The sequence below is a fragment of the Ips typographus genome, linkage group LG4 (genome assembly GCF_016097725.1).
Source record: "Ips typographus isolate SLU linkage group LG4, UJ_Ityp_2.0, whole genome shotgun sequence".
Taxonomy (NCBI): domain Eukaryota; kingdom Metazoa; phylum Arthropoda; class Insecta; order Coleoptera; family Curculionidae; genus Ips; species Ips typographus.
The window spans coordinates 7,969,063-7,986,676 of NC_138425.1; the positions used below are offsets into that span (position 1 = coordinate 7,969,063).

The 17,614-nt window shown below is 31.2% G+C and overlaps 3 protein-coding genes across 6 annotated transcripts; 1 reads left to right on the forward strand and 2 right to left on the reverse strand.

Annotated features, from left to right (window-relative positions):
- Positions 1 to 73: 73 nt before the first annotated feature.
- Positions 74 to 6,625, reverse strand: LOC145727685 (cationic amino acid transporter 2-like). Of its 2 annotated transcripts, none has more exons than XM_081977477.1 (13): positions 6,423 to 6,625; positions 3,015 to 3,266; positions 2,434 to 2,562; positions 2,162 to 2,317; positions 2,007 to 2,111; positions 1,799 to 1,945; positions 1,516 to 1,738; positions 1,324 to 1,463; positions 1,167 to 1,269; positions 971 to 1,110; positions 749 to 915; positions 580 to 688; positions 74 to 528 (listed from the first exon to the last, which is right to left on the reverse strand). In XM_081977477.1, exons 2-13 carry the CDS (start codon positions 3,250 to 3,252, stop codon positions 356 to 358), a joined length of 1,830 nt encoding a protein of 609 aa, XP_081833603.1. In that variant the 5' UTR covers positions 3,253 to 3,266; positions 6,423 to 6,625; the 3' UTR covers positions 74 to 355. The 2 variants fall into 2 exon arrangements, with proteins under 2 accessions (XP_081833603.1, XP_081833602.1); XM_081977476.1 differs by lacking the exon at positions 6,423 to 6,625 and adding an exon at positions 4,161 to 4,664.
- Positions 6,626 to 7,325: 700 nt separating this feature from the next.
- Positions 7,326 to 15,587, reverse strand: LOC145727686 (high affinity cationic amino acid transporter 1-like). 2 transcript variants are annotated; one of them, XM_081977479.1, is made up of 14 exons: positions 15,390 to 15,587; positions 12,363 to 12,486; positions 11,529 to 11,630; positions 10,430 to 10,558; positions 10,140 to 10,295; positions 9,377 to 9,481; positions 8,930 to 9,204; positions 8,641 to 8,878; positions 8,485 to 8,587; positions 8,273 to 8,433; positions 8,048 to 8,211; positions 7,881 to 7,989; positions 7,637 to 7,828; positions 7,326 to 7,592 (listed from the first exon to the last, which is right to left on the reverse strand). In XM_081977479.1, exons 2-13 carry the CDS (start codon positions 12,484 to 12,486, stop codon positions 7,677 to 7,679), a joined length of 1,818 nt encoding a protein of 605 aa, XP_081833605.1. In that variant the 5' UTR covers positions 15,390 to 15,587; the 3' UTR covers positions 7,326 to 7,592; positions 7,637 to 7,676. The 2 variants fall into 2 exon arrangements, with proteins under 2 accessions (XP_081833605.1, XP_081833606.1); XM_081977480.1 differs by lacking the exon at positions 15,390 to 15,587 and adding an exon at positions 13,793 to 13,957 and having other exon boundaries at positions 7,326 to 7,828.
- Positions 15,588 to 15,901: 314 nt separating this feature from the next.
- On the forward strand, positions 15,902 to 17,584 carry RpL27 (ribosomal protein L27). Of its 2 annotated transcripts, none has more exons than XM_081977498.1 (3): positions 15,902 to 15,984; positions 16,234 to 16,458; positions 17,358 to 17,584. In XM_081977498.1, the coding sequence occupies exons 2-3, from the start codon at positions 16,240 to 16,242 to the stop codon at positions 17,544 to 17,546; spliced, it is 408 nt and encodes a 135-aa protein (XP_081833624.1). In that variant the 5' UTR covers positions 15,902 to 15,984; positions 16,234 to 16,239; the 3' UTR covers positions 17,547 to 17,584. The 2 variants fall into 2 exon arrangements, with proteins under 2 accessions (XP_081833624.1, XP_081833625.1); XM_081977499.1 differs by having other exon boundaries at positions 15,955 to 16,068.
- The last annotated feature ends 30 nt before the right edge of the window (positions 17,585 to 17,614 follow it).

Below are 17,614 nucleotides of genomic sequence, written 5' to 3' on the forward strand. Positions count from 1 at the left end.
AAACAGGGGGGGTGTTACCATGTGTACTTAAATACTTATGCTTTTATTAATTTTTGAGTATACAAAATTCATAATAGTTTTGCAAATTTGTTTAATAAAAATGTATAATGTCATAAATAAAAAAGACAATACTTGTTTATTCAGCCACTTATATCGTTCGGTCCTTTATAGGGTAAGAGATCAGTGACTTTAAGAAAAATTACTTTACGAATATAAAATTTTACAGCATTCATGTCGATTATTGTGAATCAACAAAGTGTTTTAAATTTAAACCAATTATTAGTTATGTATCAATATTTGATATCACTTCGAGAGCACGTTTAATTATCTGTCTTTTTAGTTGTCCAACTTATAATTACAGGCGTTCTTCAGTCACATCAGTTTTAGTGGCAACGGTAGCTCCGTAGTAGGTAAGATCGCCATTAGCATGTCCATTTTGTTTTCCTGGAGAGTTTGACTTTGTAACGTTTAACGGTGGTGATCTCTCGGTGCTGTGCCATATTCCATAAGTGAAATATATCACTAATCCTGAACATGTTTACATTAGTGATTGCTAATTGGTCTTGTAAAGCTATTTACCTATTAGTATCCAGTAAGTGTATTTTATCCATGTATCCTTGCTGATATTGGTCATCAAGTAAATGTTGATGAATATACTAACGCCAGGAATCCAGGGCACAAATGGTACCTATAAACAAAAATAGTTTTTAAGTATTCTCATATTTTAAGGTGTGGTAAAAAATCTTACTGCAAAACCCAGCTTTACATCGGATGTTGGTTGGTAAGAAACACTCAGCAACAACAAAAAAAGGAAAGTTCCCATCACAAGGCAAATACTAATTAACCACAACTCGCCTTTGTACAGACTGTCCTCAAAGACAGTCATGATTCCGGATAACACAAAGCAACAGGTAACTACAATTAAACAATCCCAATTAAGTCATCACTTGCTTTCATCCCAGAGACTTACAAAATATTATTATTAACCAAGATACCACAGACGAAGTTACTTTAGTAGGATATGTAGTTTTGGATGCGAAAGTTTCCTTCAGGAAGGACTTAAAGGTCATTGTTTCAGAGGTGTCTGATTTCTTCGAATCTGGAGCATACCTATAAATTGAAATTATGTTAATAACATTTAGTTCAAGATGTAAGATACTACTAACCGTAAGACCAAAACACAGGCTGCTACCATGGAATAAGCCAACAATGTTCCGATTGACATCATATCTGTTAAACTATTGAGATTGAAGATACAAGCCAAGATACCTGCAAAATTTGTAATTCAGCACTTTATTTAGATAAGATATTGGTACACCGTACCTGTCACTGCTCCTGCAAGAAGTGTACCAGCAAACGGAGTTTGGAACTTTGGATGTACCTTGGCTAAAGACTTAAAGAGTAATCCGTCTGATGCCATAGCATAAATAATTCGAGGAAGTGGGAACATAGCCCCAAGTAAACTGCAAAGTGTGATATCAATAACTAAATTCGTTACGTGTCGTGATTCAGTACCTTGAAAACAGCCCACAGCATGCACCAATACTGACAATATACTTCACTGCCGTCCACCCGATTTGTTCATAAACGTGAGGCAATGGAGCGGTAGTGTCTTGTGCGTAATATGGTAACATCATCGTTAAAACCGTGGACATTCCGAAATAAGCCAGAAAAACGATCAACAATGACATTACTACTCCGATTGGAATGGATTTTTGCGGAGTCTTGGCTTCTTCTCCTGCTCAGTCAAGATTTGTTTTAATTATCACGTTGATTGTTTGGGAAGTGTGCGTTCTACCTGCTGTTGCAATGCAGTCAAATCCTATAAACCCATAAAAGCACTTGGCAGCCCCCTTTATAATTCCCTTAATACCATACGGTGCAAAACCACCTAATCCAATTCCCATTGCCTCTTTGGCAGTTCGATTCCAATTCTTTGGATCAGCTGCAATAATTCATAAACCATTAACTGTAATTGCTAGCAGTAGCATAAACAGAGTACTCACACTTAAATATTCCAGACGTAATAACTAATAATACTATACAAATATTAACGAAAGTGAACACGTTGTTCACCAGCGAAGACTCTTTGGCTCCGAATGCTAACGCAACTGAAAATTTAATATTGCAATCAAGTTAATTTTTGATTGAAAAGTCTTACCAGCGAATACTATAGAGAGTGTTAACGAAAAAATATCGGCGTAACCTCCTACTTGAACACTTCCAATTGGCATCGTCTCGTTGAAGAACGTGGACATCGAGTTATCCGCCAAATTATCGAAATATAGGAATAAAGCCTTTAGACATGATGCCGATCCTAAAATGCCAAAGTAAGAATTTTTAAGTTGAAAATAATCATACAAAAACGTTTGTTAATGTGGTAAACCAAAATTTTTTTATTATAAAGACGCAAATCTAGTTGTTTTTCCTTACCTATTAGATACTCAAGTATAAGATTCCAGCCTATAATAAATGCAAAAAATTCCCCTATGCAGACATAGCTGTAAACATAGGCTGAACCTGCTTTGGGGACTCTAGCACCAAATTCTGCATAGCATAAACCTGAAAAAAGGTGTTAATATTGTATTTTTTTTATTTTATGATTATTAAATTATACAGTATACAAAATAAAATGATGCAATATGATTAGGGTAGCTATTCCATGTTGCCAGTTTTTTATCAGTGTTTCTATGGAAGCATGATTGTGTAATGGAACCATTTCCTACAAAAATTATCAAAAGATGTTTACATCCACGAGTTTAATTTATTTAATCTATTTGCTGACTGTAAAAATATGCTCGTAAGTGGTTATGATATAATTGAAAGAGTTGATTTCTGCTGAATTAAACTTTTAGCAGCTAATGTAAAACAAAAGTGATATTGTTTAAGCTGTACAGTTAGCCACTATGCAAAAACAAATTACGGTATTATATTTGCTTCTGGCGATGGCGTGACAAACTGAGAATGTTTCATTTTATTTTGAACACTTAATTTATGAAAGAGGTGGTTCTTACCTGCTAATATGGATGCTAACGCAGCAATTAAAAACGAAATAATCACAGCCGGTCCTGCAGTATTTTTAGCGACTTCTCCTGCCAAAACGTAAACTCCAACACCTAAAGTACTTCCAACTCCAAGGGCTGTAAGATCTAACGTTGACAGAACTTTGGCCAATTTGGTGTCGTCATTTTGCAAAATCAGTTTCTTCCTGCTTAAGGATTTGTGCGTTTCGCTCCAGGAAGGTAGCCGCATTTTTTCCGTCGATTCTGGAAAACCGCACACGTTTTTCTTCGGGTAATTTTCAACAATGATGCATTGCAATGTTCGCAGATAACAATCCCATTTTTGTAGACAAGATAAGTGGATTTGCACTGTATCATTAGAATTCAATTCAAAGTATATTGGTAAATAATGGGACAGTTTAGGTATTTTGTTTCTCATCGATTGTATTATTTACTTTGTCTACTGGTTTGTTGACTTTTTGTAAAATGTAATAAGTTGTTGACCTGTTTTTAAAAGTCAATAATAAGATATTAAAATGCGTTGTGTCGCGGTCATCATTTTAAGAAGAAACTAAGGAAAAAACATATTTCAACTCTTTTGTAGTAGCAGTTTCAGTTTATTACTTATTTTTGGGTTTAAAGCTATACTTAATTGTATTAGACTTGGCCAAATCAAATGGATATCAAAGTTTTTTAATTAACATCTTGTTCTGTTAGATAACAGTCAACCCCTTTTGTACCTTGGGTCATTAATCAAAAGCATTTTAAAAGTTTATTTTCTTTAATATTGTTCTTCATTCAAAAATGTATTACAACAAAAAGCTTATTTGAAGAACATCAATTGAATAATAAAGCAAGATATAAGAGATTAAGTTAATCTAATCCATTTGATATTTATAAGCTTCAATTCTCCAGCATTTTGGCATACAGTGATTAAGATTTTATGCGGCAGTTATTTAAATAATTTTGATCTTTGGGTTAGGTATCTCTGTTAGGATAAGATTTGTATTAGGTAAATCGTGTCTAAGGTGGAAGCAAAACGTGTCACCACGTGGACGGTTAATAATGCGGATCAGTTTCAGGTATTTTTAAACCATACTTTTTTAGGTTGACAGGTTAGGTAATTAAGTTAAACTAAATAGACTGAAAAATGCTTACCAATATTGAAGACATATCGAATTTCCTCCATAATAGCCATTTTGAAAATTTGTTCTATTGATTCTACTGGATACTAAATTGAAAGTGTTCTTTTACGAAGGCCAGACGGTTTGTAGTAATTAGTGATATTGACAACAATTGGCACTAATTGTTATGAATAAACTAAACGGGCTCTGCTATTGATCTGTTAATAAACTCCGTCAAAGATTCGGTTTTCTCTCGCTTAAAGATTTTATGTAATAGGTCAAAAAACTGATTTTGCCTGTTACAATACAGAATAAGGTAACCTCCGAATTACAGAGGTAATAATTCTGCGAGAGTAGAGAGAGAGCAAAAGGTAGGTTTAAATTTCGGCAAACCACTAAATATTGAGGACCAATAAATTAAATAAATAACTATTTGAAAAAAACAAATTTCAAATCACTAAACATTCACTTTAACCTAATTTTTCACTATCTTTAATACTGTTCTGACTCAGAATACCATGGCAATGAATGAATAACCGAAAAGCAAACACCTTAGCACGAGGACGTGGTTACGATATGATATAATAGTCCGGGAGATAGCAACTCAAATGAGTCGTATGACGGCAATACTAAAGAAAATCATCTTAAAAAAGTATGTTACAAAAATCATAATTATTAATTACTTATAAGTATTCGTGGCTGGACAACGCAAATCACTTAAAAATATTGAATTCTGATATATACTTTGCAGGCGTCTCAAGTTCAATCTCCCGGCTTAGGATTTCAGTTTTCTGATGTAACATTCGGTCAGTATTATTATAGTGTAGGTAAATCCATGACGTTAATAGAAAAATGCATTACGGTAATCATAAATGTTAAACTTGTGCAAAATTTCTCTTATATTGTTTGACCCGGCTGTACTATCATCAAAAGTTATCAATAATTAAAATATTAATTAAATAACATTATATGACACATGAACATGATTTCTTTAGCGGTCTGTGTGTTTTGGTCTGATGAGACCATAAAGCAGAACACGTGTAACCACACCGTATGTAGGTATATTATACCTAAAATTATCTTATATTTACATTTATTATTTATCTGTTATCTCTCAAAAATTGTATAAAATTCCAGCCGTTCAATAATTATGAGGAACTATGAAGAATAAAAACCAGACAAAACTCAAAAAGAAAATAATGGACTGATATTTGAATGCATTATATTGATCCTCTTAAAGTCGTTTACGCTATAGAATTATTTTTGAAAATGTTTTATTTGGTATATCAATACTCGTTCCAAGCAAAAATGTACGAAGAAGAGTATTTATGGAAAAAACTTTACTATTATGCACATCTTGATTTATTAAAATTGCGTCATCCAGTAAAAATGTAAATGAAATGAAAAACTTAAATATAATAAAATAGACTAAACCAACAATTTTTTTTATTTCAATATTATTGAAAAAATTGCATAATATTTTAGTTTTTGGACGAAGTAAAATGCACCGCTTATTTATAGCCAGGTAATCAAAGATAAAAATTTGCTAGCTTAGTTCTGACGTAATAGCACAACAGTGTTTCACTGGCAATTGAAACTTACAAGTGTTAATAATAAATATTAAACAAGCGATTGAAAAAGGTCTAGAAAAAGTTTCATTGTGTTGTTAAATTTCATGCAACAGAAAGTTAATGTTTAATAGTTTGTTATTGTCATGGATTCAAAATAAATAAACTTTTAGTTTAACACTTAACTGAAAAATTTATTTGTAAACTCAGAATTGGACTAACAGACTTTTAAACCGAGTTGAAAAGTTAAAATTTGACAGTTCAAGAATTTTTTATCTGAATTATAAGCACTTTATGCTAAACCCTGAGGACTATCGACTTTTATGTGATTTCATTTTAATTAAACCAAAACTTTGATTACTTTTTTAATATTCGTACTATCTGTCATCATTTGTTTTAATTCATATGAGGCAGTGATCTTTTTTTTCAAAATATAGTATAAACAACCAGTAAACAAATCTAATAAGAGTACACTCGTGGTAAGAACCAATTTTTATCCATCACCATCTTATCAGGTTGTTAATTTTGATGATTTTATTTAAACTTGATTGCATCAGATAACAAAATAATATAGAATAGAAATATTAGTGATATATGACAAAAAATTAATTATTGGATTTTTTAGGGGAAGTAGAGAAACTGAACATAAAAAGCACTTTAGTTTTCACAAGTTGGCAAGACTACCAGGATTATCGTAAACCACGTCTTCGAACAAAAAACAAACTTACCCTTGTACTCTCACGTGTTCTAACACTGTTTTTTAAATATAAATAATGAAAAGATGTTCACTTTATATACATTTTTTTAACAAACGCACTAAAAGATAACAACTTCTCTGAATCCAGTGCATTTCGAAAGAGTACTAACACGAGGCAGTTTGGTTTTGTTTATACCAGAAATGTAACTTCGCATATGATGTTGGCATTTCAGGCTCAAGTTTTGCTTCTTTTTGACAGCCATAGTTGAATGATTATAGCTTATTGATTCAACGTTACATTGTACTAATTTATTAACTGGAATTTTATTGATTGCATGAGCAAACTTGTTAAAGAGTCCGTTAATTGTTAGTTACCATCGCAAAAGCTTACATTAATTATTTCAATAAAAGTGTGGAAATTGTAGTATTGTACTTAAGCGACAATAGTCGAGTCTGGTGAATTGTAGAGGTCAACGATCTAAGACTAATTAATAGATTAGAATATTTGGTCCACCCTAACATTGCAACTCTATATTTATTTTTCTCAAAATTTACTAATAAACACCCTGTATAGGTAAACTAAAAATTTAGCTAAATTGCTTTTTTAATTATGTGATTATTCGCAAGTAAGACGTAGTAAAGCAATTATTATTCAATTACTACGTCTTATTGCATTTACTACATTTTATGAAATAAATACTCGTATTACGTTTTGTTTTCAATGATTTCCTGCTAATCTTATATTTTTTAAATATATTTAAAACGTCAGTTTCATTCTTGAAAACCTTATCCGAAAAAATGTGAATTATAGGGTATCCTTGATTATTTTTTGAGTAAAATCGAGAGGTCTTACTAGATGCTGTGTTTTAGTTACATATAATTTGGTTGCAATCTGAAACGATTAAGAAATAAAATATTCTAATAAACTACCATCTTAGTAAAATGTTAAAATGTATTAAAAAGAATTTACAAATACTTAAATACTGTACATAAAATTAAGATTGTATACGATATCACAACCAGTTTTGATGCAAAAGTGCCTGCTTTTTGCCTAAAAATATAATCTATAATACTAGCGATTGATTAATTATTGTCTAAAGCTGGCCTTAACAGTAACAATAATACTCTTATATTAGTGTTATAGTAGTTACAATTAATATGATGTGGTTGCAAGAGTTACATTGACTTGTATTCATTAAATTTATCAGAGAATTTACTCTGTAAATTCAGGAACTTCATCTAATGCAACCGTTAAGAATTACCATTTTGACCTTCTTCCACAGTATCACTCAGGATCATAAGCTGAGTAAGACCCATTAGTTATCGAGTTTTTTTTTACTTCCGAATTGCTTGTTAGAGTCAACTGCTGATCTTGAATTCTCAGCCTCTCTCCTTCCACGCTATTTCTAATCCCATAGAAGAAGTAGATCAAGAAACCTACATTCAATCCTTATTAGCTCTTAATAAGAATAAACTTAATGAGACGTACCTATAACGAGCCATCCCAAAAACCTGATCCAAGTGTTCAAATCTAACAGCAACATTAAATATACATTGTATAATACACTAATGCATGGAATGTAAGGAACCAGCGGTACCTGCAATGAAATCAGCGTTTACGTTTTTATTTTAAGTGTTTTTGAATACAGAACATACTTTGAAAGAGAGTTTTGCGTCAACTACTGGTTGCCTGACCATGACTACTAGAAGGACAATCATAGCCACTAAACTAACAATAAAACCAAATAAGTAGAAAGTGTCCGCAAACATGGTTTCTGGGACATGCACTAATATAGCAGCAAAAAGGAGAGCAAAAGCACCTAAAAAGTATTAAGGTAGTTGCTGCAGTATTAGAATGCAGTAACCCTGCATTTCACTTACTGTATATCACTATACTCCAGTTGACAATAAGAGAAGTATGTTCATCCGGTTCTTTGTTGTTATTTAAATTAAAAACATCCACGAAGCCTCTCATAAATGATTTTGGAGGTTTGGGTTCCTTGTCAAAACATTTTATTGTCTTTTCCTGGTCTACTTTATATCTAAAATGTAATTAAGTAGATGCTATTTATTCTTTTGAGACAATCATTTACCTTAAAATTAGTACACAAACAGCGACAATAGTGTAAGCCATTAAAGTTCCAATTGACATCATATCGATGAGTTGGTCCAGGTCAAATATCATTGCCATAAAACCTGAAAATTAGTTCCGTTTAAGGTGCACTCATATTGGTACGCGTTCAGCTTACCAGATAAAAACCCTGATAGAATTGTGGCTATTAGAGGTGTCTGAGTCCAAGGATGAATACTTCCCAACTTCTTAAATACTATCCCATCATTAGCCATGGCGTAAATGATCCTCGGTAATGGAAACATGGCTCCTAGTAAACTAGTACAAAGGGCAAAAACAGCTCCGCTAGTTACGATCCATTTGATTGTGAACCACCCCACTTGGTTAAAGACATAAGGAAATGGAGCGTCCACATCCTAAAACCAATTCTCCATATGGATAGTTTTGGAACATTGACAAATACAAACTTGATCGTAATAAGGCCACATCATGGTAAGAACAGTGGAAACTCCAAAGTAAGCGCCGAAAATCACGAGCAAGCTGATCACAATCGCTAAGGGAATGTCCCTTTGTGGATTTTTGGCTTCTTCCCCTGTAGTGGCTACGGCATCGAATCCTACGAAACCATAGAAACATTTCGCAGCTCCTGTCATTACTCCGGCGATGCCATAGGGCAAAAATCCTCCAGTTCCATAACCTTCGGGAACGTTTTCTTCTTTTATTTTCCAGTTGTCCGTATCAGCTAAAATAAACCATTTAGTTTATAATATATTTTAAGTATATGGTAAATCTAACTTGATGATGAACTTTTAATATTGATTATCACGCAACTAGGCTGTATTTTGGGTTTTCTCCACATAGTAATTGAATTTTGAACTAATAAAGCCGAATTTTTTGCTAATGATACTACTTACCTTTAATTGATCCGGCGACAATCACAAGGCCCACTGTTAATAAATTGAGTACAGTAAATATGTTGTTTAGTACTGAGGATTCCTTTACCCCAAATGCTAATAAACCTAAAAAAAAACAAAATTTCACTTTTTCAAATATTTGCTCAGAGTAATTAAAACTGCAATAAAAGACTTTCTACTACACTTGTCTCATGTATAAAGCTGTAAAATGAACATTTTTAAGTAAATTAAATCCCACATAGTTACAACATTTGCTTGAAATTATTTTGCAACCCTTCTTATTAATAATATCAAATACCACGTAGTTAAGATTCCTTAGTATCCGTAAATATGTAATTTACAGTCCAGACTAGTTACATAACGTACGCAATGTATTGGTTTAGTTTAACCAAGCAATACTACAACGATATTATTAAACTGGTTCAACTTGACATGAAATATTTAATGTTACACCTCGAGGCATTTATATGCATAGTCTACAGTAATTTGCATGGTTTTTTTTCTTAATAATCCAGTGACGAAATTAACTTTTTATGAACAAAAGATAAGAGAAAAAAGTTTGCAGTAGAAAGTACGCAGCTGTTGTAGATATGGCAGAAATATTGCAATTGTTACTGAAACTGGGACGACGTGAATGAATAACCAAGTCGGTATTTAGTTTTTTTTTCAAGGTAAAAGCAACAGTATAATGAAAATTCATAAACCATTTTACGGGTATACCTGAAAACCATAAACAAATGTTTCATGTGAGATGCACACTCACCTGTCAAAACTAAAACTAAAACGAATGATAAAATGTCAGCGTATGAACTTAAAAATGATATGTCCATTGGCATCCATTCACGAAAAGCTGCAGAAATCTGCTTTTCGACCAAGGCGTCTATGTAGTTACTTAAACCTCTTGCTACACTGGCAGTACCTGAAAGATACAGTAATTTTTTCATTATTGTATTTTATTCTTTTTAAATCGAATAAATGCTACTTTATTCAAATTCAAGATATCTGGAGTGTAGGTTAGGTTTTTATTGTGTGTTTTTTTTCAAGAAAACTTACCAATAACATATTCCAAAATTAAATTCCAACCAATAACAAAAGCGATGAATTCTCCTACAGTAACGTAGCTGTAAACGTAGGCGGATCCTGCCTTGGGTACTCTTGCCGCAAATTCTGCATAACAAAGACCTACAAAAACATGTTTTAATAATTTAAGCTGCTAATTATCAATCTGTTTATAATTAGGTAAGACACTAATTGTACAGTTTTTTTGAGATTTCAAGCATAAAATATACCTATTCGATTTCATTTATCAATAAGACGTTTATTTTGAATACTGTGTATAATAGTCTCAGAAAGTCTAAAAAAATAAAAACGTATTTAAAAGTACATACTACATTTTTATAACAATTTGATGGTAAAATTTTCAGAATTTTAGCCAAATTTAGTGCACGAATATTTTTGCAACAATCCGGTTTCGACTTGTTTGCATTATTATTTAGTCCAAAACGTATTGAACCTGAAAACGCGATGGTATTTATGAGGACAAATTTTGACCATGACCACAATACCACAGCAGAGTTATTCAAACGGACTATCAGTTAGCGTTTTTCAACTAAAACCGTAATTAATTAATTGAATTATTAAAATCACGATTATTTTTAGTATTGTAAGGTTGAGGTGTGTCAAAACTATTTATTTTAATTTAAAATCTAAGAAAATAATGTTTGATAGGATTCTGATTCTCTTCATTAAACTCTGGTTAGTGTATGTACTTGATATTTGTTGAAGTGAATAGTTTCACTCAAATAATATGAACACTAGAAGTTTTATCGATTTAGTGACATGCAAGGTAATACTCGATTGAGGTGCTTATTAATCAAAACCTATTTGTTTTAAATTTGTATTCATAAAACTATGACCTTACAGTCTCGTAAAACCTTCAACTGAAAATTACATTCTTCAATCATAACTATTTAGCTGATATGGATGAATAATAATCCTAAAACATTATGGTTAATATATGGTAAGACCTAATTGGTGGCAAAAAACAATGTTATGTGTCCGGTTGTTGTTATTATTTGAAACCAATTTGGTGAATTGTTATGCTATTGTGGGAAAATATGTGTAATAATGATGTTTTTTCAATTGTACCAACCTGCAAAAGCGCTAGCCACAGCTGCTACCAAAAAAGACAAACATACCGCAGGTCCTGCAATGGTTTTGGCCACTGCTCCAGCAAGGACATATACTCCAAGTCCTGAAATAAATTGTAATATAAGTAAAATATGAGATGGAGAAAGGTTTGCAGAATAACTTGCTAACAGTAGCTTATTAGACTTAATAAATTAAAATTATTATTTACCTACCTATCTAATATTGGTTCGGACATTATCCTGCGGTCGTTTCTATGAATAGGTTAGGAAAGTTTGCAATTCTCATGGTTTGATGAGATAATTAATAAATAATAAACTACACAATTATTAAGTTAAAAAAAATATTAATACAACTTTAAATGGACTAATACTAATTTTACTTTTACTAAGTTTTACAAATTTGTTTTAACAGTTTTTTTTTGTTAATCTAAGTTAACAGAACTAATAATTAAGCATTTTCTGATTTTCTTTATAAAAGAAATTATTTAATGTCTGTAAGTAATCTCTGCAGAATATTTGAATAATTATTTAGTCAAAATCCATTGTATTATTAGATAATTGCAAAGTTTAAAAGTTCATTCAATGTCGTTTTAATATACTAATATAATATTTGTATTGAAAAACTTTTATAGAATTAAGTAAGAATAAGAATTTTCTGAATTTTTTTATAAATCACTTTAAGTTATAGAAAATTAGGAATCTATGAATTTAACAGAAATCAAAAGGATTCTATACAGGATTATTGAAATATTGATTGATTTTTGAAATTCGTATTTATAGACATTTTCAGTTTTATCGTTTGTTTAATTTGCATTTTTATATGATTTTCTACTAACCTAAAGTAGCCCCAACTCCTAAAGCGGTCAAGTCGATTACATTAAGACATCGAGCCATTTCACTTGTGCTTTCTCCAATGTCAGTTTTGCGTCTGGTCAGCATTCGGAATAATTTGGCCGACATCTAAAAATAAAAATTTAAATTTTATTTAACGGTACGTTTCTGTATTTAATTTGCATACAATTACATATTCAATAAACTTTTCCACAAAGCAAGTGTATCTTGTAATTTCAACTTCCATAACAATTTAATTAATTATCACCTAACATTGTAAATTGCTTGATTGATCTGTTATGGTTAGTATTTAAAGTAATGCATGATAGATCGGTTTTTGTTATAACATGTTTTAATTATGCTACTCGTTAGTTTATAAAAAAATTGTTCGGATCTCTGCATTATTGATTTTTAATTTACTTGTGTCTAAAATGCATTTTATACAATCCACTCTTAAACATTTATTAATTTATTTAAAATCTATTATACCCTGATCGATTAACATTATCATAATATGTAGGTATGCGCTGAATTATTTAAAAAAACACACTTTGCCATGATTGTAGATAAACTGATTGTTTTATTACTATCACGGATTTTAATTGTGTTGTAATATACCTATGTGGTAAAACATGGCTTTTGTTAATATTAACTTCAAATTTTTTCTTTACTAATATGTACTCAAAATGTCAAGTAATTAGATTAAGCTGAGTTTATGGGTGAATTTAGTTAATTATTATCTAGAAAGAACTGGTATGAACCTAACTGAAAACAAATCATTTATTACTACAGTTTAGTAGATTTCGATTTTGGATTGTAGTCCCTGATTCAAAATGGTTAATTAATGAAAATTGAGATAAATTTTGTTGTTTAAATTAAAGCAGAAACAAGTTTTTGATCTTTCAAAGATGCATCAAATTCAAATAATCCTTTCGAAGAAACACCCACTTAACAAAGTAAAAAGGTGGTGCTCCATTCATTTTTGACGAGCAATTTATTCGCTTGTCAGTTGGAATTTTTGAACCCTCAAACATTTTTATTTGTTGAAATAACCTTGGCTACCACTCGATTTTTGGGAACCGGTTTTAATGTACTGCTGTCAAATTGAAATCCTCTTCACATGTTTACTGGTTTTGTTATGAATGAATTAAGGAGCTGCAAAGATCGAAAACCGATTACTTATCTTCACTTAAAATACGGTACCGTATACGGTTTAACCAATAATCAACCAGTTTTATTATTAAGCTTAATTCAAAATTAATCGGATTTCTACTGCATTTTAAGAGGATTAATAAATGATTTATGACAAACTGATGCTTTTGAGGTATGTCACGTCCGAAAATTTATACTGAATTAACTAACGGTTATATACAATATCAAATGAACAATGTTATGTTTAAAGATCGTAAATTGTTGTTTAAAACAAATCACTTACATTGAATATGATTACTTAGCACTAACTGCTCACAATTGTATCAAACTGTTACTAAATCCCGAGTCTCGAATATTATAGCTTTTAACAGGTGTTATAAATCTCACAAAACAAAGATTTTAAACATTACTGTACTCGAACAATTGGCCAATTAAATACTACATCGAGTATCCTAATCAGAGAGGGAGATAAAAATGGTTGCAAACCAGCAATATGGGCGACACAGTAATAAAGTATTTCTGAGGAATTTTTGTACAATTGTAATTTGAAGGTAAGCCGCACTGATTGTTTCGTAAGTTCAGTTTATTGTTTCATCTTGACTATTGCTTCACAAATACAATAAAAAAACTTAGATTGTGCTTGTATTCCAAGTACATTAGTTTCTTGTTGTCTTATATTGGATATCATTTATTCCTACTTACTTATACATAAATTGTATTTATTTCATCATCAAGGGTTATAGTAAAATAAACAATCCTAGATTATTTAGCAGAATTTTTATATAAAATAACTCTTTTATTGAAAAAGCTAAATAATCAACATCTCAAATTACATCAAAATTTCAAAACTTTGAAGAGTACTCTTGATAATCATTTATACTACGTCTAATGTCAGTATTCATAAAAATCGTACTTTACTATAAGAAATCACGTTTATTAGCTTATTTTATAAAGTAATAAAGTAATGCCTTTATGAAAATGAGATTATCTCTGTGATATGATTTAAATCACGGTGACTTGACATGACGCATTTGTTAATTTATTGCCAAGAAATGAGAAATCCTCCTGCATTATTTTAATAATAATAAACTACATTCTACTGACATTGTTGTGTATAATAACAAAGTAACAACAGCGCGCTTTTATTATTGATATTAACACTAAAAGGTTTTAGAATTTTTCTTAATTACAGTGTTAATCAATATTATTTACAATTTAGAGCATAGTTTGAAAATGAAATCAATTAACTTTCATTCAAATCCCAACGGTCACTCACCCTACAGGAGGTGGAAAATGTGAGACGAGAATTAGTTTAATTATGAATATTTAAATATTTGTTTTTAATCATTCCGTATCCTTCTTGACTTGCGTGGGTAGTTGATTATTACGAAATTGTAATATACATTTATTTGGTTTTCCGCATTTGGTTTTGTCTATACAAACTGGATACATATACATAAAATTATTATATTATATATATATTATAATAATTAACTTTGACATAAAATATTAACAAATGTGGTTTGCCACAAAGAAGGTTAACAATAACAACTACCTTTTATACATACTACATTAGCCTCCGTTTAGCACTGTCGTATTTTTTCATCTGATGGTGAATGTTTCTTTAGTAATTCGTAAACTTTTCTTTTTGTATTAAAAATACCTTCATCTTTTAATTAGCATAAAATGAGCATAAAACCAACAAAACTGGAGAGCGTTAATAATTAATAATTGCTTTGAGGTCATAAATTATACTTTTTTGTTACCATCCAGTTAGCACTCAGCCAAAAGTATAGCAATACTCGCAAAATGCAATACTACTTTATTTTTACAATTTAATAAATAATTTGAAAGCTAAAAAAATTCTTTATTGAGCTTACCTTGTATGATATGTCCTTCACAGTTTACCGTCAAAACTCAAAGAATTTGCAGTTCCCAGTCATGTACAACTAAAAATAAAGCTACAAACAATTTTTTCCATTGGATCGGAATGTTTATCGCACTTTTGCGAGCGATTTTCAAACTTCGAGCGCGCACTACCTATGTCGCGGTTCGATAAAGACACCTTTGGGTTCCAAAAGCTGAACTGTCTACAGATATACAGTACCCACCTTTTAGCGGTGGGATTTCCGAAAATTATTCTACCATCAAAATGATAGGTCTACCAAATTAGGATTCATCCATTCATTATTAAAATAATTACAAATGTTGATTATTATTTATTGAAGTAATAAGTAATGTTTATAATTATTGCATACAATACAATGTACGTTATTAAATTAAAAAATATCTGATGAATATTAAACCAGAATTAAATTAATCATCCAAGTCTAAGACTTTACTGCTCAATGGTCGACTGCGCGATCAATTCACTCTGTCAAAAGTCTTTCATCCATCCTTACTTTGACAGTTATTTTCAAACGTGGCGACATCTGGAGTTCTTTTTCATAAAGTGACCGAAAGGAAAACATACCCGTAAGTACGAAAATTAAAATCTTTAAACATCCTTAAAGTATTAACTAAATTCAAACAAGAAGTGGTATAAAACCATTTAGAAAGGTCTGTTTAATTTGTTCACGATCAAATTTTTACGTCTTAATGCAAAAAATTTGTTAATCTCAACCTAAAACAAAAGTTTGGTTATGTGATTCTTGTTTAGACCTTTCTGTTTTCAACATTTTGCAGGGTCTTAAGAGTATTAACTATAGTGTTGGTTATTTTTAGGTCAAAATGGGTAAGATTATGAAGCCTGGTAAAGTCGTACTAGTCCTAGGTGGACGGTACGCTGGCCGAAAAGCCATCGTAGTCAAGAACTACGACGACGGTACTGGGGACAAACCCTATGGGCATGCCTTGGTGGCTGGCATCGACAGGTACCCCCGTAAAATCCACAAAAGGATGGGTAAAGGAAAAATGCACAAAAGAAGCAAAATCAAGCCTTTCATTAAGGTAAGTCAAAACTTTGTCAATAAGTCAGTGTGGCAAAACGTTTTTTTATTTTTGAATATGAATATCTCTGTAACATGAGGAGCTAGAGATGCCAGTTTGGGCTCATTTTGTAGTATTTTTTATCCTCTTTCTAATGGCGTTAGTGAAATCTATAAGAGTTCAAGTTCAGTAAAAAAGTTAAACATCAAAAATCATTCAAAAATTGTCAAAATAGCATTTTGACAAAATACAATTTCGGCAATTTTTTATTTTGCTCCAGGAGGGTTCCAATGCACAGCAAAGAACATATTTATACCAAAGGACCTTAAATTAGGTGAATTAAGTACAAAAAAAGCACTTTAAAATTTCCCATTTTTCAAAAAAATTGAAAGAATGGGCAACTATTAGGGGTCTTTCTTTACTACCTTAATAATGGGGTAGATTGAGATGGGAGGAGAGAAGGGGGGTGAAGTTATTGGAAATGAGGTAGATCTGCCCGATCAGGCTAACTTTGGCAATGCTGCAATAAGTCCTGAGCCTGTATTACTCTACAATTTTAATTACATCTGAGCAAACACAAATGTACTAGATTTGGTAATGGAAAACACTGTCAAAATAATGCATGAACTATTCCCAAATTTTAATATTTTGTCAATTTGATCCACTGTTGTCAAATTAACTTTACAATTCAAGTTTAGTTTGTTTAGACTCACTCTTCAGAATAATGTTCTTTACTAACTACACTCTGCATTGTCAAAGTATTTAGTTCATAAATGCTATCCTAGTATTCTTAAGACTAACAGTTTTTTGATATTATATCTGAACAGTAGTATGGTCAATTTTTAATGTACTTGTATTGTCAATCCACTTGATAAACTGTAGTTTGGAATAATGACTACATGAAATTAATTTTGTTACAGACATTGAACTACAATCACCTTATGCCCACCCGTTACTCTGTAACAGACTTGACTGACGTCAAAGTGAATGCTAAGGATCTTAAAGATCCCATGAAGAGGAAGAAGGCGCGTTTCCAGACTAGAGTGAAGTTTGAAGAGAGATACAAACAGGGCAAGAACAAGTGGTTCTTCCAAAAATTGCGTTTCTAAGATTATTTGTTAGGCTTTAATAAAACTGTAAAAAAATCTTTTTGGTAATTATTTTTCCTTTACAATAA

Bases quoted from the DNA above. Each gene is read 5' to 3' on its own strand.
- LOC145727686 (XM_081977479.1), bottom strand. From the start codon at position 12,486: ATGTCGGCCAAATTATTCCGAATGCTGACCAGACGCAAAACTGACATT. The intron at 11,631-12,362 runs GTTAGTAGAAAA...AATTTATTTCAG, and splicing joins AGGAGTTGGGGCTACTTTAG to GACTTGGAGTATATGTCCTT. The intron at 10,559-11,528 runs GTTGGTACAATT...ATGTTTTTGTAG, and splicing joins TGTGGCTAGCGCTTTTGCAG to GTCTTTGTTATGCAGAATTT.
- LOC145727685 (XM_081977476.1), bottom strand. From the start codon at position 4,200: ATGGCTATTATGGAGGAAATTCGATATGTCTTCAATATTG. The intron at 3,267-4,160 runs GTAAGCATTTTT...GCGGTTTTCCAG, and splicing joins TCGATATGTCTTCAATATTG to AATCGACGGAAAAAATGCGG. The intron at 1,270-1,323 runs GTACGGTGTACC...CAAATTTTGCAG, and splicing joins TCTTGCAGGAGCAGTGACAG to GTATCTTGGCTTGTATCTTC.
- RpL27 (XM_081977498.1), top strand. From the start codon at position 16,240: ATGGGTAAGATTATGAAGCCTGGTAAAGTCGTACTAGTCCTAGGTGGA. The intron at 16,459-17,357 runs GTAAGTCAAAAC...ATTTTGTTACAG, and splicing joins AAATCAAGCCTTTCATTAAG to ACATTGAACTACAATCACCT.